The sequence below is a fragment of the Jatropha curcas genome, chromosome 4 (assembly GCF_041381405.1).
Source record: "Jatropha curcas cultivar XTBG-Jc1 chromosome 4, XTBG_Jcur_1.0, whole genome shotgun sequence".
Taxonomy (NCBI): Eukaryota; Viridiplantae; Streptophyta; class Magnoliopsida; order Malpighiales; family Euphorbiaceae; genus Jatropha; species Jatropha curcas.
This window is the reverse complement of record NC_143154.1, coordinates 28,833,918-28,859,203: the sequence shown is the minus strand read 5'-3', so window position 1 is coordinate 28,859,203 and position 25,286 is coordinate 28,833,918. Positions and strand designations below refer to the sequence as shown.

The following is a 25,286-nucleotide window of genomic DNA, read 5'->3' as shown; positions in this document are numbered from 1 at the left end:
AAATAATAATTTTTAGGGTTTTTAGTTTTTATATGTAAAAATATTATTCCATAATTTTTTAAAATAATAATTTTTATATATTTTTAACTATTTAAAATAATGAATTGATCTGAATCAAATAAAATATTTAATAATTAAAATAAAAATTAAAAGGATCACAAAATTTCCCGTAAAAATATAAAAGTAAATTCAAATAAGCTGGCCAAATTAGATTATAAGGAAGGCTAAAAAAAAAGTAAATTATTTAAAAAAAAAATTGTAAAAGGTATGGAAGACTTTTGGAAATGAAGATAAGCACGAATCTGAAATGTCAGATTTACAACTTTTCTTGCAGAAGAAAGACGGAAAGAGACAAAGAACCATTAAACGCAAATTTAGGTTACCAAATCAACTTGACCTAATGCTGGATTTCATTTGGAAGGGACAACCAAAACTATGATGACTGATTAACCATTTTCCAATTTCTTTTAACACATATATGGTAAGAGCCAAACAAGAGCCTCGTCATTTTTTTTTTTTTTTTTACAACTATTTAAATATTACCAAATATGAAAAATATTTTTATCTTTTTTTTATTCCCCTTCAAGTACAATATATATAAATTGAAATAATATCTTATAACTTGTGACATATCAATTTTAATCATTAAAATATATAATTATATATATAATCTTGATTACGGAATTTTTTTTTTTTTTTATCTTTCAGTTATTTTATGTAATGGTATAGAGAAATTATTCAATAATTCAAATCTCATAAAAAAATTTTTTTGAATTGAGAAAATAAATTTTCAATGTTTGAATGATACAAAAATTATATTTTTTCATGCAAATTTAATTTAGAATGATAATTTTCAAATTTTTTTTTAAATAAATCCTTTTTTTCAAATATAGTTACCACAACTACGTTTAATTATAAAATACTTTGACAAAAAAAATACTTATATATATATATATATATATATATATATTATTTTTATCATGAGTTGATGCGGGATTATGATAAATTTGATTTAAATTTGAAATCTCTCACTCTAACATTCTTATAAAAATATAAAATCTTATCAAAGTACACCTGATTTACATTAAATATAATTTCTTGAAAAATGATATATGCAATAAAATAAAACACAATATTATTTGCGCTATTTAATTAATTGCACAAATAAGGTATGATTTCTTATATTAAGCAGTCCACCATTCTTTAATGGCACTAAATTATTATTATAAGCATCCATATCTATAATACATGGAAGGTTAATGGAATATATAATATGAAATAACTCTCTCGATTGAATACCTACCAATTAAAATTTATTTAGCATAAATGTGGTAATGACATTCATACCATATTAAATTTATCTTTTCAATTTAATCAAAGATATATAATCTATATCAAGATTAAAAATTCATAAATGAAAAAAAAAATAATTTATGATTTCAAGAATTAAATCAATTAAGTAAGAAGCAGAACCACTTCACTTGTAATAAAGTTAGCTCTTAAAAAAATTTTATAGAATAGATAAAAATAAAAATGCACTAATAATATTGATGGGTAAGTATAAAAAACTTGTGTTTAATTATAATTACAACTATATTTAAATTAAAACTTCATATTTTTTTTATTTTTTTTTATTTTTGCAAATAAAACTCTTTAAAAAGCAACGTAATAATACATTTCCATATTTGGGGGAAGATTTTGGAAGTAATATTTGAAATTAATTTCTTAGCCATTTTGGTTTCCTTAGAGCATCTCCAATGCTAAATTGTGGCTGATGTGTCACGTAGAATATAAAGTGTGAATATCTATCAATTTTAAAAATTTCTCCAATAAATTAGTTTTGAGTCCTCTTCAATCCTCTGTTTTATTTTTATTTTTTATATATTCTTATAATTCAATATGTAACCAATCACTATACAACAATAAATATGTATATTGTTTAAGATCCTCTAGAAATAAAATGTGTGATAGACAATGTCCTTTTTTTTTTTTTGACACCTCAGCTCTACATACCAAGTAGACATTAGCATTGGAGATATTTTTTAATATCAAGATTAAAAATTCATAAATGAGAAAAAAAAAATATTTATGATTTTAAGAATTAAATGAATTAAGTAAGATGGAAACCACTTCACTTATAATAGAGCTAACTCTTAGAATAATTTTATACAATAGATACAAATGAAAATACACTAATAATATTAATCGGTAAATATAAAAACCTTGTGTTTAATTATCATTTACAGCCGTATTTAGATTAAAACTTTTTTTTTTTTTTGGGAAATAAAACTCTTTAAAAAGCAACATAATAATATATACAACTTCTCCATATTTTGGGGGAAGATTTTGAAAATAATATTTGAAATTAATTTCTTAGCCAATTTTGGTTTCTTGCACTTTAACCTTAGAGCATCTCCAATGCTAATGAGCTAATGTGTCATGTGAAATAGAGGATGTAAATAGTGACGTCGATGAACGTCTACTTATAGATGCTCAATTTTAAAAAATCTTTCTCTAATGCACTAGTTTTGAATCCTCTTCCATATTCTTTTTTCTCTTCTTTTCTAGGCTCTTAATTTAATACGCAACTAATCACTATAGAGCAATAAATATTCTCATTGTCTAACAGACCCTTTAGAAATAGAAGGTTTGATAGATAATATCTATTTATTTATTTTTTGATAACTTAGCTTGGCATACCAAATAGACATTGGAGAATATTTTTAAAAATATATTTTTATTTTTTCTGATGTGACAATTAAATTAGAGTAATCCACGTTAGCATTGAAGATGCTCTTATTGCCCTGTATCTTACCCTTCCACTGCGCACGGGGAATTAAATCATTTAAGGTCCACCAAACAAGTCACAAGAAGAACCCCTTTTCTACTAAAATTTTCATTTATAAGACATTTGATTTTTGCTCTTTAAGACTCTGCAAAATCCCTTTGTGTGAATTGTGTAAGTGAAACTATATTGTACTAATTTTGTTTCAATATCATAAAATAATTTACTTATTTCTTTTTGTTTGTTTTAAGATTCCGAGGTGTTTGAAGAACTTTCCGATCATTTACTTCCGACGATAAGCGTATAATATCGGAAGAAATCCAGCACATACCGAGAGTCTAAATTGACCGTTCTCGGAAAATCTTAGGTAATCTTTCATCCTAATTATATTTAATGAATAAACATATATAAATAATATTTGATTACTCTGTAGTTCACTCGAAATTCATCATTCAGATCTTTAATAATGGACGGAATATGTCTGTGACCACTGTTAAAATCGCCGATCTTCAAAGTCTGCCAAAAAAAAAAAAGTTAAACCTTTGTTGTTTTTATTGAAAATTAAAAAAATCCTCAAATTTCCTCATGCATCAATTTATAATTTTTTATTTTTTAGTTTTTTGAACCTTTTTCGAAAATTATATTTTCACTTCTTTTAAAAAAACCCTCCAATGTTTTCATAACCTAAAGGATCTTCCTAAAATCCATAAACCAAATTTGAAAATAGTTACTTGATTACTTTCAAATGGATTTTCCTTTTTTTTCTTATTTACCATGAAATTTTGTGGTCTTGTCTTTTTATCACGAATGAATAAAAGACCCATGCATGTTGTATATTTCTCATAGTTTGTGTGTGTGTATATATATATATATATAATTTTTATTTTTTTCACTCTTACATCAAACTGTTTTATTTAAATTAGGGATGACAATGGATCGGATGTAGGGCAGACTTTTTAAATTTTGCACCCGATCTATGTCAAAATAAGTCGAATTTATGTGGTAAATTGAGTTTAGATCGGAATTTATTAAAAATAAACAATGAATGCTCAAATTTTTAAAAATAAAAAATTAAACGAGATGATTTTTATAATATAAGTCAAGTTTTTATTTTTTAAAAAATACATTAGTACTACCTTTTATATGTTATCCGTCTCATTAAAATTAATCTCAAATGAGCATCAAATGAAACAATTACAATTGTCATTCTTAATTTTAACTCATTAGCAACAATAGTAAAAGACGATCAATCAATAGAGTCATCACTATTTTATAAAAATTTAATTACGAAATCAATTAACTCAATTTGATTCAAAATACAAAAAATACATAAATTTTACTTTAAATTAAAAATACTTGTATTAAATTTCATAATAATTGTTTTAAGTTATTTTAATATTATTTAAAAGTAATTTTTGAAAGATTATGATGTCTTATATTTTTACTTTTTTAGATGGCAATAAAGAATGTCATATAAAAGTTAAAATCGAACATACTAATTAGATATGAATTTTTCTAATTATAAAAACATTTTTTTTTCAACCAAATAAATTTTAATTTTTGCATATTTATATTTTATCTCATGTTCTGTGTCCGTATTCATACAACTTAGCCTAAAACAGGGGTAAGTTGACCTTGGGAGTTCGGATAAAATATAAGTGGAAAAGCCCATTTTGTCCACTGTATTGGGCCAAGCAGTTCTTAAAAAGTCAAATCAAAACTGCTTTTATACTGTCAATTTCAGCTGCAGCCTGCAGCTGCCATATGGCCCATGAATGGGTGGGCCAATTGAGGCTAAAAGCAAGCCCAAACATAAATAAATTCATTTTTTCTTATAAATAAATTTCAAATTTTGAATTGATTAAACTAATCAACTTGGGGATTAGACTTGCCTGAATCCTCTATGGTCCATCTATACACAGAATCAATAAAAATAAAAAATTTTTAAAAATTATTTTTGTTTTATCCCTTTATATAAATCATTTTTCATAGGTTTATTAGTCATAAGTTTAGTATTTGTTTTATCACAAAATCAAAACTTAAACTGTTAATTGAAAAATGACATAAAATGTTAGGTTCTTGTGATGTGATAACCAAATTGTTAATAATAATTAGGGGTGAGTAATTCTCAATTTCTAACCAAGAATCGAATTAAACCGATTAAATTGGTTTGGATCGATTATTATGTAATTCAATTTCAGATTTGGATTCCATAAAAATATATTTGGATAAACATCGTTTGGTTAACCAAATGCTGACCTCTAAAATTAACAGTAAGTGATTTTTGTCCACCATTGTTGTGTTTGATGGTAAACAAACTCAAAATACATTTAATGTGTATCATGTGAGTATATCAGTAATTTAGTCTGTGATTTTCATATTCATATTAATTACACAGATGAACGCTTCAAATTTATTAACATAAGCATTGAAGAGTGTTATACAATGAATTCTAAAATATTGTTTTGCTTGTTTATTCAATTTTTAGCTTAGAATTTAGAAACTTTTAAACATTGTTGACTCATTTTCAGTTTCTAATTTAGAATATAAAGGTGGTAGTTCTTCATTACTAGTGGAATTTTCTATCTTAAAAATGTTTCACTACCTCATATTAAATCTAAAAGTTTCAGAAAATAAATGAGAAATGAAGTAAAAACAGATAAAAAATAGCATAGAAATACAAAATCGAGAAGATGAGAAAACAAATAGAAAATCAAAATGGAATGAAATCAAAGTGATGATTTTGTGTTTTACACATTTGCTTTGTTTGTGCTTTACTGAGGAACTAGCTTCTGTTATCCTGTTGCTAATTACTCAAATTTTCCATTGTATTTCTTCTGTTTCAGATATTCAATTTCTTGCATACAAAAAAAAGAAAAAAAAAAAAATCTCAAACTTTGAAGAATGGCCTATGATCTAAGGGAAAGAAAGCAAAAGAGCGTGATTGTCAGCTATGAAAGTGAAGAAGAAGAAGATAACAATGACTCTTCTGTCTCAGATCCTGATTATACAAGAACTAGACGTCCAAGAAACAAGAATTATTGCAAATCAATCCAAAAATTGCAAATAAATCCATCTGAGCTCAAGTTTCCAGGCATAAATGGAACTATTTTTGCAATAAGATCGAGGGGTCGCCCTCCAAAGAAAAGATCCATTAGAAGTTTAGAGGAACCAAATAAAAGGAGAAGGTCAGGTTCTTTTTCAAATCAAGAACTTGGTTCTTCTAATAGACAAACAGTACAAGCACTTGGTGCTTCTAGTGGACAAACAGTACTAACACTTGGTGCTTCTAGTAGACAAACAGTACTAGCACTCGGTGCATCTAGTAGACAAACAAGAATAGCACTCGGTTCTTCTAGTAGACAAACAAGAGTAGCACTTGGTTCTTCTAGTAGACAAACAAGAATAGCAGAGAAAACTATATTATCATGGTTAATAAACCACGGGGGCGTCTCGGAAAATGATAGAGTTCAATATATTGACAGAAGGATCCTAAAGGAAGGGATGGTAAGAAGAGATGGTATTTGGTGCAGATGTTGCAATGTAGTTATGAGTATCTGGGATTTTGAAATGCATGCAGGAAACTATTCAAGTAGGCCATATAAGAATACATATGTTTTTCGCACAGGCAAGCCTCTTGTAAACCTCCTTAATGAGATGTGGCATAAAAAGGAAGATGAACGACATTTATTTAATGTAGTTGTGCCACAAATTGGCGCAACTGATGCTAATGATGATGCTTGTCTGCTATGTGCTGATGGAGGTGATCTCATATGCTGTGAGAAATGCCCCTCCGCATTCCACCCAACCTGCATTAATATGGAGGTAATTACAGTTTCTTTTTGGGGTATACATGCAAAATTTCTTTTTTGATTTTAAGTTCTTGGAATTTTGATTGCAGAACATACCTCAAGAAGATTTTTTATGCACTTACTGTGTCTGCAAACATTGTGGTGGCATCAATGGAGATATGCTTACATGTTCTATGTGTGGCAAGAGATGTGAGTATTGCTTTTTCCATTTTTCTTTTATAAATTTTGTTGTTTAAGAAGAAAATTCTTGCAGCCATTTGATGGAGGTTGTGATCTTGTTTGTCGTAGATCACTGGGATTGTTATGTTGATAGAGAGAATGTGGATCTTAACGATACTGAGCTTGCCTTATGTTGTGGACCTATCTGCAAAGAGGTATTTCTTTTTTCACTATTTATTGTTCTATTGTGCTTGAAAATGTGACCTGAACTTGAGTTTTCTTAAGGTTTATTGGAAGTTTAAGAGGATGCTTGGAGTTAGACACGCGATGAAAGAGGGATTAACATGGACATTGGTACATCGAATGAAACCATTTGAAATTGAGGATGAGCAAACAAGAATAATAAGTAACTGTAAGACTGAGGTGGCATGGGATTTTCTGAATGAATGTTTCAGCACTGCTACAGATCGCCATAGCAGGATAAACATCTTGCAAAGTGTGGTTTGTAATAGAGAGTAAGCATTTTCAAATCTTCTCTTTAAAACCTCTGTAACAGAATTAACAGAATACCTTTATGTCATTTCTAACTGAAAATGGCAAGAACTTGATCAGAAGTTGTTTATCCAAAAAATGGCACAAAAAGAAGGGGAAGAAAGCTTATTTGATCAATTAAATACTAATCATTCGTCTCTTTCCAGATCAAATTTGACAAGAATGAATTTTAGAGGCTTCTTTGTTGCTTTGCTGGAGAATAATGATGGTATCGTTTCAGCTGCAACTGTAAGGTATCTTCTACACTACATATATGTTTATATGTGTATGAACCTCTTTATGCATATTCAGCTTTCGCAGCAAAATGAATGTATAACTTCATGCTTCTGCAGAATGCATGGGAAAGATTTGGCTGAGATGCCTTACATCGCAACTCAAGAGAACTACAGGGGTCAAGGGATGGCAAGAAAGCTATTTGATGCACTTGGATATGTAAGTTGTCCACTTAAATGTTCTTCTTGTTCATACTGTAAAGATGAATTTCTCTCTAGAAAATAATTTCTTAAACGAACATATATACTGATGCTGATTTAACTTATAGGTCTTTTCTTGCATTGGGCTCAAAGAGATGGTTATACCATCCATCGATCACCTTGCACCCATGTGGCAGGGGAAATATGGGTTTACCCCCATTGATGATGTGGTGAAGCATAAGCTTGTCAACTTCAACACTCTAATGTTTCCAGGTACGATCAGGCTGCAAAAGATCTTTCCGGATGCACCTGCTAGTTTCTCTGCAGCTGCTGGTTGCTCTGCAGCTGCTAGTACCTCTGCAGCTATGGACAATAAGAATGATAAGAACTGCAAAGAGCTGGCCCTTTTGAATTTGAATCTTGATCCTCCTGAACCTCCAGAGGATGAGAAAGTAAGACCAGTGATATGGATTGATGATTAGAAGAATATGCCATTAGAAGTACCGTTTTTGGCGAATTTGGTTAAACATTAGTTCATGCATGAAGGTTAATTTACTATAATTTGATGTTCAACTCGGAACTTTTCATTTGCTGTCGTTTTTATATTTTAATAAGCTGGAAACTTTGATATCCCCCGGCATTTTAAAGGATGGTAAGCGGAAAGATACTCTGCTTATCCAATATTTATGTCTGTTATTTTGTTGTTTGTTCTGTTCTGGTCTTGTCAGACTTTAAGGCAGTATTGCTACATTTAAATGAACTCATTCGTTGAGAAAAATGTTTGAAAGCTCTTAGTTTGGTCTTACAATTTTATTTTTTCTCCTAGATTTAACATATTTCTGAATATTTTCTTCTTGCTATGAACATATATAAGTATAACTTCAGATGCAATTTATATAGCATCTGAAGCCACATAATAGGGTTTTGTTAGATGAGTTATATAAAAGTAGGGCTACAGATGACCCGTTCCAACTCAATCCACTTCACTTCAATTGGTGGATTTGAAAATATAATGAGTTGGGTTGAATATGTCAATGTTATAATTTATGGGTTGGATTGGATCATGGGTTCACTGAATAAATCCACAAACTTATCAAAATATTGTATATGTATTTGTATGCGAGTATAATTATGAATTCTTTTAGTTAATTCAATTTAGTTTATAATTTTGCCTTTAAAATTGTTTTCTTTAGCATAAATTTACTTTGAAATGTTGCTAATGAAACATATTGTAGTTTGAAAATTTCTTGTATAATTATGCTACTAAGTTTTTTTTTTCTTTAATTTTATTGGTTATATTTCTTATTAGAAAATTTAATTTTCAAATATCGTCGCTTATTATTATTATTATTATTATAAAAAATATTTTAAACTGTTAAAATTGTAATATCTTGTGGTTTACAAAAATTATTGTATAATTATATTATAAATATATATAATTTTGTTGGTTATTCCTTTTCAATAGTTAAATTTTAAATTTTTTTATTTAAAATTATTTTTTTATTTATCATTTATTTTGACCCGTGAATTTACGTAAAATTCATATTCAACTCAACTCACTCATGACTGCATGACCCGTGAATTTACGCTGGACTCATACCCAATTCAACTCACTCATAACTGCATGTTCACGTGGTTGATGGGTTGGGTAGAGTAAACCTCGAACATACGGTTTGAGCACTTTAAATCGACAAATCCAACCCAACCTAACCCACATGCAGCCGTATATATAAGTTCCTATAAAAAGGGAAAAGAATTTGCTAAAACTATTACTGACAAGTAAAAGAAAGCACTGTAAAATAGGCTTATGTTTATATACCTTGTATTGAAGTAAAATTAAGCATATATGAGCTGGTCCTCAATGAAGCAGACTCCATTACAGATCATTTGACACCTACTGGTTTCTAAAAATGCATTCTAATACCTATTGAAATGTTTATCGACTAAATAAAACTTTAAGAAATTCTGAACCGAACACCCTAGCAAGTCAGCACCAAGCAAAATGCACAGCAGCAAAATGGAAACTATGATTCTGAGGCAATCGCATTAAGATTTTTTGGAAACATTCTGATTTGATATCTTGGGCCTTCCATTTCTTTGAAGCAGATACGTTGGGAGAAAATTAGGAATGATGAGTGCCCATCCCAAACAGAGCAAAACCAAGATTGCTACCCACCAAGCCTTGTGTGGGATGCCCAATAACAACTCATCACAGACTGTGATGGAAATAAAAATAATTAGAATATAAAGCAGGAAAAAAATTTCAATGATGAAATCAAAATTACATTTTATTCACGTGACAATGGACAGTCGAATTAAAGGATGAAAGAAAAATGTCACCCTGAAATGCTAATCTGATTCTCATGAGATAAGACAAATGAAGAGAGAAAAGTGGACAATTAAAGCACAGTAAACAAAATTATCAAAAAAAATAAAAAAAAAACTAAACTAGTGATTTCATAACAAAGTAAACGCAGTAACTTCACTCTTATTCAGCTCAATTTCAGGCCCTTAGTATCCCTAACCAAGTGAGATTAAATTGTGAACCTGCTTTACCACACCAATCAATCATATGAATAAATCAAACACAACAGCAGTGAAGTCAGTGCTGAGTAGGCTGGACAAGAACATTATGCAAACCAAAAAAGTTCAAAATGAACAGACAAAGTAATGTTCAAGTAAGATGATTAAGCAGTGGATGATCACTTCGTTTGACACAGTTGTTGCCTCAAACTAGCAAGCAAGAAGTCAACTGGCAGCAGGTGTTGCATATGAAGATTTAGAAATGTTAGGATCATAAAATGGAGTCCGATTATCTTGCAATTAAGAGCAGGTTGGCTTTAACAAATGTGAAAGTGATAATAGATTATAATTCCAAAACTTGATAACCTGAATATTGTTTGAATAAATTACCTATGTTGAATAAGATGAACTGCCTCTCCGGTACATGTGGTATTGCAACAACCCCCTCAGGCTCCACAGTGACCAACACATACGATTTATTCTAAGCGGAGGAAAAAATAAAAATTATAACCTGCCTATATAACATGATCAAATGCATTATGCATCCAAATATTTAGTAGCACAATGAAACCTGATTACTAGTGAGACTGTCAGTCTTGAAAATCAATTTCTCAGTGTTAAGTAATCTTCTATTCCGATCTATCCCCATATCAGCGTCCTCTTTCTTTAGTTTTATAGAGAAGCTAGCAGGTATCTGTTAATTAACAAATGTGTGATAATTAAGCTTCACAATCAAAACAATGCAAAAGGCAACTATGGGGATCCAAAATTACATACATACAGAAGCTGGATATGATATCTTCACTTCGTACCAAGTATATGATTTGAGCCCTTGCAATTGGTAAATGCGAGAACCCATTTGTAATGGAAGAGTTTCCTTCCACAGTTCCTTCCCAACAGTCAAAACTTTATCCTCAACCCTGTAACACCATGAATGGATTACACTTCCAAGTTAAAAAATCTTAGTATTCCTACTCTTTCATTTCGTTTGAAGTATACTGACATGTCCCCATAACCGAAACTCGAGATACATAAAATGAAACTGAAAATACAGTGCAGAATGAACAAATGACAAAGCATGGCAGCCCAAAAAACTGAAATCTTTATCTTCAACTTCTTGAACCTGATACACCACCACCGCGAATTTTAGTAAATTACTTTTTCCCAAATGGCAACATCAAAATGAATAAAAGAGAAGTAATTAAAATAGAACAGAAATAACGAATTCACTACGAAAACTCTGTATAAGCATAAAAAACAATAGTAACTAACATCCTAGCAGAATTTTGGGAGAAATGATAATTATTGGCCTCCTAGCTATAAGCAAATAAATCATATAAAACAAAACTCAATTGAAAGATCTAGTAAGTAATTCCATTGATATGTATCTAATATCAACCAATTAGTTATCCAGAAAACAAAAAGCATAAAAAGAAGCTATATTCATTTCTAAGCACATAGCCACAAGCATAACAGAACCAAAGTCCAACAATTTTGTAATGAAATGATGGATTAGCAGCAGTAATGATTCAATACTCCTTGATAATTCTAGCCCAGGACAGATCCTTGGCGCCAACTTCAATACTGAATGCAAAGCCTTCAAATTTTCACATTAAAATGGAAAAGAGAAGTCATTCCAGAGGCAGCCACAAAGAGCAATGCCTCGTTAGCACTTTTCCTTCGTGTTCCGGCAGCCAAAACAAAAGCCTCAATCGTGTAATAGAGAAATTTTAATACTTACCTAGAAAGTAAATTTGAGAGCGTCCAGCAGAATTGCAGCGGAAGAGGTGGTGTTTGGGCTATGAGAAAATAAAGGGAGTGGGGAAGGAAATAATTAGCATGAGATTAGATGGGTACGACGGCGTATCACGGTCTTCAATATTTTTTTATTTTTAACCTTATTTCATTTTAAAATACATTTTTTTAAAAAACTCAAGAAGCCGCCATGGGTCAGGTTCACGGATCTTTGGCTCGTTGCTGGTAAGGTGAGAGGCCAAACACCCAAAGTGGCAAAGAAGGAGGAGGAGAAGAAGAAGCCACGTGGCGCGCCCACAAGAGGATGCAATACAACCGCCGTTTCGCCACCGCGGTTGCGGGTTTCGGCAAGAAGAGTGGACCCAACTCATCTGAGAAGTAAGGTGTGACGGGAAAACCAGTAATTATGTGATTTTGTTAAAGAAAAAACGTTTTTTAAAAGAACGGGTGAAGCGAACAAACTTTTTCGGGTAATTAACGTACGTGGACGACGTCGTGTGTATAATTAGGTGGAACAAGTAATGGAGAATTTATGTAGTCTTTGTTTAATATTTGTCGCTAAAATAATTTCACCTATATTTCTATTAAAATGTTAAAATAAAATTATAATTTTTATTTATCAAGGAGAACAAGATAAACCCTGAATTTTTACCAAAGTGGCGTTTGCATACAGTAAAAAGCAATTCTTATAGATACTTGACCTACCAATAATATCAGATTTTGAATTTTTTTTTTCTTTTAAATATTGGGAGAGGGAAAAGTAATTTTTTTTCTTATATATACTTACTACTAAGCCTTGGTGTACTGAATAAGTTTATTTTAATATCTATAATTGTATTATTATTTTTCTTTAATTTAAGCGATTGTGATGTGCAAAGTAATGAAAAATAAAAATGTTGCATAATTAAGATAATTTTAAAAAAAATTAATTAGTAAATAATTTAATAAAAAATTAATATTGAAACAAGTATAAAAATGAGGTGCATTGCAAAGACAGATGAGAAATGTATTATTTCAAGGTAAATGTTTTTTTTTTTTTTTTTTTTTTTTTTTTTTTTTTTTTTTTTTTTTTTTTTTTTTAAAAGAGAAACCTATAAAGGTAGCTGATTTGAACATTTTAGCGGTGAACGTGGGAGACTGGGAGTGGAGGGCCCTGTTTAGAATGTGATTACAACAATGGGAAGGGAGACCCAAATTCCCTTCCATTGTACAGGAAAGAATGTTAATATTCCAAATATGGCTCAGGGTTAGGAGTGGGGTTTGGGGTAAGTAAAGAATAGGTTAAGACAAGTGATAATCAACTCCATTTCAAACGTGATGCATGTGCTTCTCAAGACTACATAAGTTAATCGTCTCCTCTTTCGGTTTTTACAGGATCAGATCCTCCGTCTCCATCTTGACATCTTTCGAGGATCATATTACAGTTGTTCATTGTGGATGCATCAAGAAGACCGTGGTTCCAAAGCTTGATCATGAATAACCTCCAGCACCTGAGTTCAATCAATGAAAGAATATATCTAAGGTGATGCTGATAGAAACTCATAAAACTATCATGGCATATTCATAATTTAGAACAATGTCATTCTACAGACAACATAGCAGATGCTGCAGAAGCAGCTGTTTTATTTTGAATTATTTGTTTTTTGCTTTTTAATGCATTTACTCCTTGATTGCAGAAGCCTATTTTCTAATTTCTGTGCAAGATATTAAATTAATTTGTGTAACTGATAAGAGAAATTGAATAAAAGCTTGAACAGAAAACATGGGAAAAATTTTATTCAGAAGCAGTACCAAAACAGAGCAGGCGACCCAACCAGCTGCCATCCATGAAGTTTTGAAAATGCCTCACATGCCCAGGGAATGTGACCATCTGCCAACACCCTGTCATATTGAAAAGTGAAACTTCTTTGCTATGATTTTTTTTTTTTTTTTATCGTAGAACCCAAGCACTTGAACAGCTTTAAAAAGGAAGAAAATTTGCTTTCAGAGTTAGTTACCTTTGCTTTCTCACAAATGAGTTCCAAAGATGCATGAGTTGCTTCTCGTCTTTGCTAACATCCACGAAGTCATCAAGCATCTGCAACATGTAGTTAGATATTATGCACTCTGAATCATTTGGTTGAAACCATTCCCGTCTTTAGAAATGTATACTGTACTTCGATGGGACAGAAAAGGGCAAAAAGGCAGACCAAAAGTTTTTCATGCATCTTCAGAAATAATCAAGCCTTCCACTTTTAGTTCCCATATATTCAATCAAGTACTCAAATCCAACTAAACAAGTCGCATAGTACATTTTTGGCGTTGTCAGTGTTTGTGCTAATCACAAATCATAATAAAGTAGTTACACCACATATCTAAAATTTTGATTATTTAATTACTGAGACTGTCAGTCTTAGCTTACATGCTCATGGCTGTTAAAACACCAAAAGCATGAGAAATCTACTTGTTCCGCATTACTATAAGAAAATAAATACAAGGCAAATAATCTCTTGTTGAAGCAGATCTATATAACCCAAATAATTACTAAACAAATTCTGTAAAATATGAAAAAGCAGAAAAGTTAGTTCTACAACTCTAATTCTAGCTTACATGCTCATGGCAGTTAGAACACCAAACACATAAGCAATCTATTTGTTCCACGTTACTACTAGAAAATAAATGTAAGGCAAATAGCCCCAGGTTGAAGCAGGTCTACAACGCCCAATAATTACTAAACAAATTTCATAAAATATGAAAAAGCAGAAAAATAATTTCTATTACTGTGATGAAAAATCTCAACAAATAATTGAAGCAAAATACATATGTACAGGCATCAAGCATACCCTTCTATCTTCAAAATCTGCAATGTCATCATCAACTTCATCTTCACTGTCTCGATCTGACATTACTTGTTCTAATGCCATAGGCTTCAAGTACAAAAAAAGGATGTCAATTGTTAGATGGTCAAAGGGGAAAAATGTGTAGTAGTAAATGGCAAAAACTTTCTGCAAGCCACTTGAAATAGACAATTGGTTCTTATGATACATATTAACAAAAACTGCATTTTGCCATTTTTAAGCAATAATGGGAATTTCTCTAGCATAAGACCATTCAAATGAGATTTCTAAGCCTTAAAAAAACAACTTGAAAGAAAAGGAAGTAGGAAAGCATAGACATTGTAAGTTAAGCAACCATTCAACTTTAAAAAAGACCACATATCATCTGAATCACATATATCAATCTTAATGAGGAGCAATCATCAGGGCGAGATACTCTCAATATTTCTTATGACTAGAATATATCCTATTTATGAGACTTCCATTCACCATAAAAGTCTTAAATATTCAAATCAATAACTGCAAGAACTGACGATATGCAGGAATCAATAATGATTAATCACCTGAACTCTATGGGAGTGATAGAACTGTCGTTTCTGCAGGAGTGCCCGGCTGTAAAAAGAAAAATTTCGAAAAAATTAGCATCCCAACAATCGAAATGCTTCAGGAAAAGCAGAATCTCACTATAATTTTTACATTCACGCAGGACAGAGAAGATACTCCTACTACAAAAATACATACAACGAGCAGCTAAATTACTTGTAAAAGCTATATGTGATTCAAATATGAATGGTATGCAGGAAAAACAAATATCTGTAGAGTAGAAAAATATAGAAAGAAAAAGAAAGATAATGGGGTGACATAGCATCATTTACAGGGAGAACCTATGAATGGAAACAAATATATAGTCATAGATCAACAATTATATTGTTGGGATTAAGGCTTAGTTGTTGAAATAATTGGGGAACTTTTGAACATACTTTTTAGGGTCAGACCGTTCCATAGTTAACTTTCTTGCTTTCGCAATATGGGTCCCAGCAGGCAGTGGAGGATCACTTCCAGATTGTGATTTAACGCACTCAGATTCCACAGAAGATTGAGCCTTGGGGATTGAGACATCTTGGATATTACAACTTGATGCAACACGTTCCATCAACTCCGTTGCACTAGGATACTCAGTACCATTGTTTTCTGCCCCATTTCTGGAGTTGTGTAAATCCTTCTCGCAGGAAGATGACTTGGAAGCATTCTCTCCTACACAAGATAGAATATCTAAAACCTCAATACGAGATATAACATCTAAAATATGAATTCAAATTGCAGATCTCCCTCGAGAAAGCATATAATGAAAAGAACCAAAGATTGGCACTTATATCCACGAACCTTTAGCAGATGAGCAACACATTTTAAAAGAAAAGGAAATAACAAGTCATAAGAATGAACTAAACTTGTGCAACAATAAAACAAGGACAACGTTTAATTACTTAAGGTGCACACATTTCTTTCCCTCCAGTGACTCACATAACACAACAAAAAAAAGGCACAATTTCCAAAGAACTTTGGCATCTTTCCAGCCACTAAGACTCTATTTTAGACCAATAAAAGTTCCTAAAGGCTTTGAACACACCCAATGCTCCTTAAAAAAAAAAAAATGCTAACTGGGTGAATTTGTAAATTGTTCCTTCCTCCTTACAATGAATGTAGAACAAAAGTGAGTCTCACCATGCTTACAACACATCAATAACGAGTTAAGGCCTTATTGGGCTTTTTTTATGCAATAAATCATTAATATGAACCTTTTGGAGAATAAAATACCAAATAAAAACCCTAACCTTGGGCAACAATTTATCTTCCAAGATTTTATTTGAGGACAAGAACGAATGGTCCTGAAAGGGACAAATGAGATGGCACAGAAGGATTTACAAGAAAATGAATTTAATGTTTCTTTGTACTCTTACTAGTTTCCTATTCCTTGGTTGAAAGATTTGAAGATTAATATTAGTAACAACATGGGAACCAGAAAATAAAATTACCATCATCCTTCCTTAAAAATCCATTGCTTGTGCCTTCCATGTGCAGATTTGGAGAATCCAACTCCAAGAACTGTACACAAACTTTCTTTTCTAGACAACGGTTTCTTGATTTGCGTCTTCGCGAACTTGAGCTGTACATAAAGTTTATATAAGCTTTGAATTCTCATTTCATACTAACTTTACAGAAAAAACATATTAACTGTACGTGCAGATCTGAAATCTACCAGAAGAAGAATGTCTCTTGTCTTTGCTCTACTCCATCTGCAACAGTCTGCACATATTGACGAGAAAAAAAAAATGTTATAGAAATTTTGACTTGTGCTGCTCCCAACCAAAAGGCCCCTATACAATTCTCATTACAGAAGACAAATGATTGTGAGAAGAATTAGATAACTGTGGCCCAAACATATTAGATAGATGGAAAGAAAAAACAATTTCAAGAGGGTAGCAGAAGAAAGTTACAAATCTAATAAAAATTAAGGTAAAGAATCTTTTAAAAGGTGGAGATACTGAGGAGATAAATTCTTCATGCTCTTTTCTCATCTGCAGAGATAAGGGAGTTATTACTGGGCCATAATTTGATGGTTCTCTAGGAAGTAAAAAAGCTCTTCTTTGCAAGGGCAAATTAGTTACCAGTAGTATTATTAGAATCTCACGATCCATGATTTGAATCATACGGTTCAATTCAGTTTTCACACTAAACGATTCAAATCTTGTGGGTGAATCGAAATTGAGCATGACTCTTATGGTTCATGCAATTCAAATCTTATGATTCAAGTCGATTCTCTTGCCTAATAAAACAAGTGTAAAAGTCAACTTAGAGAAAGAAGAGCAAGAGAATATAGTTATATTAGAAGAGAAAAACGACAAAGGACTTAATTTGGAAATGATAATGAATGAATATGGATTTGGATAGGAAATTTAACGGCTTGATAGTTTTACTTTGTTTTTGTTTTAAAATTTTAACTTCATAGTTTGATATTTTGGACTTGGCTTAAGTTCTATTTCACATTGTGTTTTGAACACGATTTGAAATTGAAAGTTATATAAACACGTTATTTGTAATTAAATTTTTAGTATCTTTTGATAAAATTAATGGAAATATATTCATAAATGTATATGTATTTATTTTTAATTAATTTTGGAAAGTTATATACTAAATCTTACGATTCAAGTCGATTCTCAATTCTACAAATAAGAATTTCAATTCCTGATTTGACAATTATGGTTAACAGATACCTAATTCAATTTGTTTAGTTTTTATGGAAAATCTTAAAAAAATATCCAACTTTAAAGTTAAAAATAAAAAATCATCCATAATTCATCCAGGATGAATTCTGACCTCAGATAAGAATCTATCCATTTTCACAGAGACATTCACTGCTTGGCACTCCTCACTCACCTACAAAATAAATGCTTCTTGATCAATACTTCCAGAAGCCGTCAGTGCAAAAAAAGTGATTGATTATTATTACCAACCCAAAACTCGAAGTTGAATAGATCATGCGAAGAGCACAAATGGTACCGCAGACCCTGGAGATAGAAGTGAAAGTTTCAATTTCTGTGTAAGTAAATGAACGAAAATTTAACAAAATCAAGGTTTATATGCTTCTCATGGGACTTTAAGCAAACTTCAGAGTCTCACAAGAAAAAACGATAAAATTCAATTTATATAGCATACAAATTGTTTCCTAGAAAATATCTTGTTTTTGGGGATTTTGTATGAATGTGTAATATAGGGTAGCCCATCAACAAAACAAAAAGGATAAGGGCATATCTTAAATAGAACGTCACCTTAAAGCTCACACACATCATTGAGCAAAATGGACAGGAGAAGTCTTCAGTTACTGCAAGTTGAGAAAATACATGCAAACATTTTATTATTGACGTCTTCATTGATCAGTAGCCAAATAAAACATTTTCGATAACCAAATACTGGATGAAAAAATTCATTCATGTAATAGATATCAAGTTCAAAATCATTTTCTGCCGTTTACTGACAGAAATTCAAATGGCTGAAAGTAAAAGAGATAATCCATTTAAATGCTGAAAGGAAGCCTGAAATGTGTAAAAGAGGCCAGTAGTTTTAAAACACCTAGAACTTTGTCCATGAGTCCTGATTTTGAGTTTCAAATTACTGATCTCATTGATTTTCCAGACCTTACATTAATGGTCTAGACAACTCAGGCCATAATATCACCATCCATTTGCCCTTTAATAGAATGTAAATTGAAGCAGTAAATACCAACATCTAACCAATATTAACTTCTGAAGTTAAGTCTCAGATTATTTGCATTGAGGCATCAGGCATTAGTAGCATAGATATCACAACCTATGAGATCCACCAATGATGAGAAAGGGAGAGAGTCAATTTGAGAGGCAATAATGAAATTGTCAAGTATCCAGTCCCATTAGTAATATATTCAATTCAAGAACATATATTGTTGCAATACTAAACATCATTACTATGAAGCTTAACTTATAAAAATACTACTTGGTATTGATAACTTAAGAAGCCAAGATAGTAACTGCAACATATAAAATTGACATTCATAAAGCATCAAAATGCCAAACTACTTACCTTCAGTCTTTTGTAGTTTGTTGTTGTAATCCCTATAGTTGAAAATTACAATTCCAGCTGCCAATCTAGAAATGCACATGAGTCCAAAAATATTAACCAGACAATAAAGCCAAGAACAAAAGCACAGAATAAGGAAAGTTGAAATGAAGATCACATAAAAATGTGAATGAAAGATCCCACTGAATTGAATTGGGTCCATGAATCTAAGAAATAGTGAGAATTCTTGATCTCTTTCAATATCTCTCTCAATTCGAAAATCTAGGGTTTGAATTGATGTCCTTTCATTGATTCCTCCTAAATTGCATTGATTTATCCTAAAGATTTTATTTCAATTGGAATTTGGTTATTCACCATGTACGAGGATCCCTGCTAAGCATCCATGGCTGAATGGTTAAAGCGCCCAACTCATAATTGGCGAATTCGTAGGTTCAATTCCTACTGGATGCACGCCAATGGGACCCTCCAATAAGTCTGTTGGAATTGGCTCTGTATCAATGGAATCTCATCTTCCATACATAATGAATTGGTGTGGTATATTCATATCATAACATATGAACAGTAAGAACTAGCATTCTTATTGAGACTAGAACTCATAGGGAAGAAAATAGATTTATGGATGGAATCAAATATGCAGTATTTACAGACAAAAGTATTCGGTTATTGGGGAAAAATCAATATACTTTTAATGTCGAATAAGGATCAACTAGGACAGAAATAAAGCATTGGGTCGAGTCCAATTCCAGTTTTGAACTGCCACGGACTTGTTTCATAGCTTTCAACGGAGTGGCAGACCCGACGCGCGCCCACACTCTAAATTTGATGGGTAAATAAATCTTTCAAATCCATACTTAACAAAAGGAAAACAATTAACTCGCACATATTAAGCTTGATCCTTGGTCCTTACTTTCAACCACATAGTAATCACTAATGACCTCAAATGGCAATAAAATTAAATGAGAAGTAAAAACAAAAACAATTTACATAAATAAAATGATATTAGAAAGCAAAAGGCATTTAAGTCGAGAAGCTCATACCTCCTTTTACGCCTAGCCTTCATTTTATAACGCAAACATCTTCGAAGAAACGAAGGCTAAAACAAAAAAATTAAATCAGAACCTATATACAAATACAAACCGATGCAAAGAAGCCACAATTCAACTAACATCACTGATCAACTATATATTAGCCAAAAAAAAAAAAAAACACTCAATATAAACGCATATTTAAAGAAAGGAGAACAGACATTACATTGTATTGAGCACGGCGATGAAGAATATTATAAAGTTCAACAGGCTTGCAATAAATTAAGAGACTTTCATCAGCTGCAATTGCTTCTTCTACAGATAAATGCACGCAACAATTCTGATGACACATCTCCTCTAATAAATTCCTGTTCAAAAAAATCCAATTAACACAAAAAAAAACCATGACCTAGCTTAATAATTACAATAAAATTTCGCAGTTAAGTATCCAAATTTCGAAGATAACAATATCTGATGCTTTCTCCGCGGAAATTCACAACAGAAATTATACGGACAAGAAGATTTACCGGGGAGGATGATAGTCGCCGGAGATAGGAATAAGCTGCAGGTTCGGGGAAGCAACAGTGAGGTCAAGGAGGGAGACTTTAGTCGTTAGGTTAGGTATCGGAAAACGAACTATAGAATAGACTATGAATTGTGACCAATGACCAGGCCGTAAAGAAGTAAAGAACAGGTCATTTTTTATTATTGGTTGCTTTTCAAATATTTTTACTTTTCTTTTGTAAGAATTGACTTTGTTACCATGCGGTAGTTAAAATGGCCGTTACAACCACCGCTTACTTTATTGACGTGATACACTGGGCCTGAGCCTCTTTTTTCTTTATTATAAAAGTAAGGCTCATCTATGAGGTTCTGAAATAATAATGGGCCTAGCCCATATTAAAAAATTAAGCTTTCCGTAGCCCTATTAATGTGTATTTTCTTTTTTTTCTCGAGTTTTAAATTACTAGATTGAATCGAGTTTGTGCTCTTATTCCATTTCTGTTCGACAATTTTTATTGGAATTAAAATATTACCTTTATTTTTTTTAAGTAAAAAAAGGGAGAAGCAAAAAAAATTATCTCAGGGAACTGATGCCACAAACATCCGTACAAAGGATTAAAGATAAAGACACAGGATAAGCATCCCAAATAAACAAAAAGGATGGAATAAAATGACTCAATCTAATCAAATGATTAGCCGCATAATTAGCTTGATGAAAAGCATGATGGAGAAAACAATCCCAAGCCTGAGCCAATAAATTTTTAATATAACAAAACAAGAACCGCTAAAAGATAAGCAGATCTTAAATCCGCAGAAACTAACCAAACAACGTTTAAACAATCCTTTTCCACCACAACCTTCCTAAAACCACGGTCTCATGCCATAATCAAACCAGTTCTAATAGAAGACCATTCACCAACCAATATCGAGGAGTGGCCAATATTTTTAATGAAAAAACCATCTACCCAACTTTTCATAAAATCTCGAATCAAACCACTCCCACTAGTGAAACCAGGATTAGAATGTTGGATTTAATTTTCTATTGTGGGCTTAATATGTAAAATTAAATATGTACAGCAGTCCAATTGTAAAGTCAATTTCAAATGTGGTCTTGATTGTGAATAATTGACTATTGAGGTATCAACTAATTATAGATATTAAGTGTAGAGACCATTATATAATTCCTATTTCGTTAAAGGACCGAAATAGGAATTGTACTAACCCTACAGGTGTATAAAGGTCGTGGTCCCCAAAGGAGTTGAATACGATTCAGTTTTACGTTCCTTTCGTATTGCTTCCGCTAAATCGATTCTTCAATTCTCTAGAAGGCTGCAAACCTAATTCTACACATCAAGATCGACGAACAACGATGTCAGGTACGCAACTTTTTCTTATTCAATCTATTTTGCTGAATCTAGTGGTTTGCACGATCTAGGTTATTGTGGAATTATTTGAGATTAATTCTTACAAGTGGTATCAGAGCCTTATGCATAATTGCTAGATTTTAGATTGATTTTCGTATGTTTTTTTATTATTATTATTATTATTTGTTTACCCTACTGTTTACTGATTGAGGGTTTTGTTTAATAATAAAAAAAATTTTTTTTTTCTCACTGTTCTTCGGATTCCCCAAGAACAGGTAAGAGGTTTTGAACTAACGCCATTGACGATTACTTGTTCGTTTGGTATTTTGTTTTTTTCTTTTTTTTTTTTTTCTAGCCGGATTTTATTAAAAAAAAAAAAAGGTCGGCGGCGGCGGACCTGTTATTTTCCTCTCTAATCGTTTTTTGTTTTTTAGGGTTAGGGATGGAAAATAACGGTTATGTCCCTGGAAAATTTTAGATTAGGTCCTTAATTTTCTGTTTTTTCATATTAGGTCTCTAATTTTCTGTTTGTTTGTATTAGGTCCCTAATTTTCTGTAATTTCATATTAAGCCCCTAATTTTCTGTAACTTCAGATTAGGCTTCTAAGTTTCTGTAACTTCAGATTAGGCCCCCAATTTTCTGTTTTCTTTCGTCTAGACCCATGGACATATATTTAATTAAATTAGACACCGAACTTTATTTATTCAAATTTATTTAGTCCTATTTTATAACTTAGTCTCTAATTTAGTGACTTAAAGACTAGATTATAATTTTTTTTTGGACTAAATAAATTTTAGATTATTAAATATTTAGACAATCAATTCATTTAATTGCAATTGTTTTGTTTTAATTACAATTAAATGGATTAATTTGTCGACATGAGATTAAATTTTGGAGTGATTAAGTCCCTATTGTGTTTGATATTTGTTAAAATAAATTGATTTGATCAATAAGTCACCAAAGTGACCTCTATTGCTTGAATTGATTTATTTTAGAATATTAGACAAGTGTATTAGAATTCGTTGCGGATAGTTAATCGGCCCAAAGGAAGGTTGCTATCTGGCTGAGTTTTGAATACATGTTTGGCAATAAGTATGTGATAATTGTTTGATTATTTTCCATGACAATGATATATCGGCCCAAAGGAAGATTTATTATTTGTCAGGACTATGTTATCAATATTTGATTGCTGCGTTGAGATACTTATTACAAGTTAATGTTTTACATCCAAAGATGAGAATATTAATGTTGTGTCTATATCTTATTTCCAATTTTTGATCTCTACTTATGTGAATTGTTTCATTTGTGGATTGTGAGCTTATACTTGTCTATTTGATTATTTTCTCTGATGTCAGCTAACATGTCATTTAATCCTGATTGTGTCCCTAAACTTGAGGGATCAAATTTTGAGTCTTGGAAATCAGACATTATGATCTTTCTGGGCTGTATGGATTTGGATCTTGCATTCAGGATGGACGAACCTGCTCCTCTTACTGATACGAGCACTGATGTTCAAAGGGTTCAGTATGAGAAGTGAGAGCGTTCCAATCGCTTAGGTCTGATGATCATGCAGAAAGGAGTCCCAGAACATGTTCGAGACTCTGTCTCAGCTGAAAAGGACAATGCTCAAAACTATCTTGCCGAGCTGGAGAGGGCTTATGTCAAGAATGACAAAGCCGAAGTGGGAACACTTTTAGGAAAATTAACCTCCATGAAGTTTGCTGGCAATGGTGGTGTTCGGGAGCATATTCTTAGCATGTCTCAGATTGCAAAGAGACTGAAGGCGCTGGGTATGGCTTTACCAGATGACCTTTTAGTCCATTTGGTTATGAATTCTCTTCCTTCTCAGTATGGACAAATTAGGACTTCCTATAATTGTCAGCCGAATAAATGGACTCTTAACGAGCTCATTTCTCATTGTGTTGATGAGGAGGAAAAGATGAATTCTAACAAAAGAGAGAGTGCTCATTTTGTTTCTTCAGCTGGGAAGGGCAAGAACAAGAAAAGAAAGAGGCCTTCTGCAAAGACTGTTGAAAAGGCTATTGAGAAACCTGCTGCTGCTACTGCTGCAGATCCAGTACAAAAGAAGCCTTATGTGCCAAAATGCTTCTTTTGTGGAAAGACGGATCACTTAAGAAAGGACTGTCCTAAATTTGCTATTTGGCTTGCAAAGAGGGGTAAGTACCTTGTTTTAGTCTGTTGTGAAGTTAATTTAACTTCAGCTCCTAAAAACACTTATTGGATGGATTCTGGTGCTACCGCTCATATAAGTGTTTCATTGCAGGGCTGCCTCAACTACAGAAAGCCAACTGACGGTGAAAGATACGTCTATGTGGGAAATGGCGATCTGGTTGAAGTAGAGGCAATTGGACATTTTAGATTATGTTTAAGTACTGGCTATTTTTTGGATCTTATAGATACTTTTATTATTCCCTCTTTTAGAAGAAATTTGATTTCTGTTTCCTTTTTGGACAAATCTGGTTTTCATTGTTCTTTTGGAGACAGTGTATTCACTTTATCTATGAATTCAAAAGTTTTGGGTACTGGTTGCTTGAATGAATGTGATAATCTATATATGTTAGACATTGATACTAGTTATCATGAATCCCTGTATGTTACTACAAGAGGTACCAAAAGAAAGTTGAATATTGATAACTCAGCTGTACTTTGGCATAGACGTTTGGGTCATGTATCCAAATCAAGAATTGAGCGTCTTGTTTCTGATGGTATCTTAGATACACTTGATTACACAGGTTTGGATTCTTGTATTGAGTGTATTAAAGGAAAACAGACTAAACAAAAGAGACTAGGTGCCATTCGGTCATCCAATGTTTTAGAGCTGATTCATACAGATATTTGCGGTCCATTCCATATTGCAGCTAGAAATGGCCAAAGATATTTTATATCATTCATTGATGACTATTCTCGTTATGGTTACTTATATCTCATTCATGAAAAATCTGAGT

General features: G+C 31.8%; 4 protein-coding genes, 1 non-coding gene and 1 pseudogene across 6 annotated transcripts; 4 read left to right on the top strand and 2 right to left on the bottom strand.

The window, feature by feature from the left end:
* The first annotated feature begins 2,863 nt into the window (after positions 1-2,863).
* Positions 2,864-8,515, top strand: LOC105632322 (increased DNA methylation 1). The gene is made up of 9 exons (XM_020678602.2): positions 2,864-2,959; positions 3,037-3,152; positions 5,632-6,610; positions 6,687-6,786; positions 6,886-6,971; positions 7,042-7,271; positions 7,455-7,541; positions 7,641-7,740; positions 7,850-8,515. The coding sequence occupies exons 3-9, from the start codon at positions 5,690-5,692 to the stop codon at positions 8,201-8,203; spliced, it is 1,878 nt and encodes a 625-aa protein (XP_020534261.2). The 5' UTR covers positions 2,864-2,959; positions 3,037-3,152; positions 5,632-5,689; the 3' UTR covers positions 8,204-8,515.
* Positions 8,516-9,521: 1,006 nt separating this feature from the next.
* On the bottom strand, positions 9,522-12,297 carry LOC105632325 (uncharacterized). Of its 2 annotated transcripts, none has more exons than XM_012214677.4 (6): positions 11,986-12,297; positions 11,248-11,367; positions 11,026-11,164; positions 10,816-10,938; positions 10,635-10,725; positions 9,522-9,937 (listed from the first exon to the last, which is right to left on the bottom strand). In XM_012214677.4, exons 2-6 carry the CDS (start codon positions 11,322-11,324, stop codon positions 9,768-9,770), a joined length of 600 nt encoding a protein of 199 aa, XP_012070067.1. In that variant the 5' UTR covers positions 11,325-11,367; positions 11,986-12,297; the 3' UTR covers positions 9,522-9,767. The 2 variants fall into 2 exon arrangements, with proteins under 2 accessions (XP_012070067.1, XP_037494206.1); XM_037638278.2 differs by lacking the exon at positions 11,986-12,297 and adding an exon at positions 11,781-11,979.
* LOC105632323 (small ribosomal subunit protein eS30z/eS30y/eS30x pseudogene) lies at positions 12,190-12,385 on the top strand (annotated as a pseudogene).
* Positions 12,386-12,980: 595 nt separating this feature from the next.
* LOC105632326 (polycomb group protein VERNALIZATION 2) lies at positions 12,981-21,136 on the bottom strand. The gene is made up of 15 exons (XM_012214678.4): positions 20,979-21,136; positions 20,678-20,819; positions 20,464-20,519; positions 19,430-19,494; positions 18,643-18,695; positions 18,328-18,381; positions 18,191-18,250; positions 17,073-17,119; positions 16,849-16,979; positions 15,796-16,069; positions 15,379-15,427; positions 14,822-14,905; positions 13,997-14,076; positions 13,791-13,880; positions 12,981-13,489 (listed from the first exon to the last, which is right to left on the bottom strand). Exons 2-15 carry the CDS (start codon positions 20,801-20,803, stop codon positions 13,345-13,347), a joined length of 1,314 nt encoding a protein of 437 aa, XP_012070068.1. The 5' UTR covers positions 20,804-20,819; positions 20,979-21,136; the 3' UTR covers positions 12,981-13,344.
* TRNAM-CAU (transfer RNA methionine (anticodon CAU)) lies at positions 19,803-19,876 on the top strand. Its single transcript has one exon. It is a non-coding gene; the product is annotated as a tRNA-Met (tRNA).
* Positions 21,137-23,881: 2,745 nt separating the features above from the next.
* LOC149497179 (uncharacterized) lies at positions 23,882-24,751 on the top strand. Its single transcript, XM_089720657.1, has 2 exons — positions 23,882-24,497; positions 24,605-24,751. Exons 1-2 carry the CDS (start codon positions 23,882-23,884, stop codon positions 24,631-24,633), a joined length of 645 nt encoding a protein of 214 aa, XP_089576783.1. The 3' UTR covers positions 24,634-24,751.
* Positions 24,752-25,286: the final 535 nt, after the last annotated feature.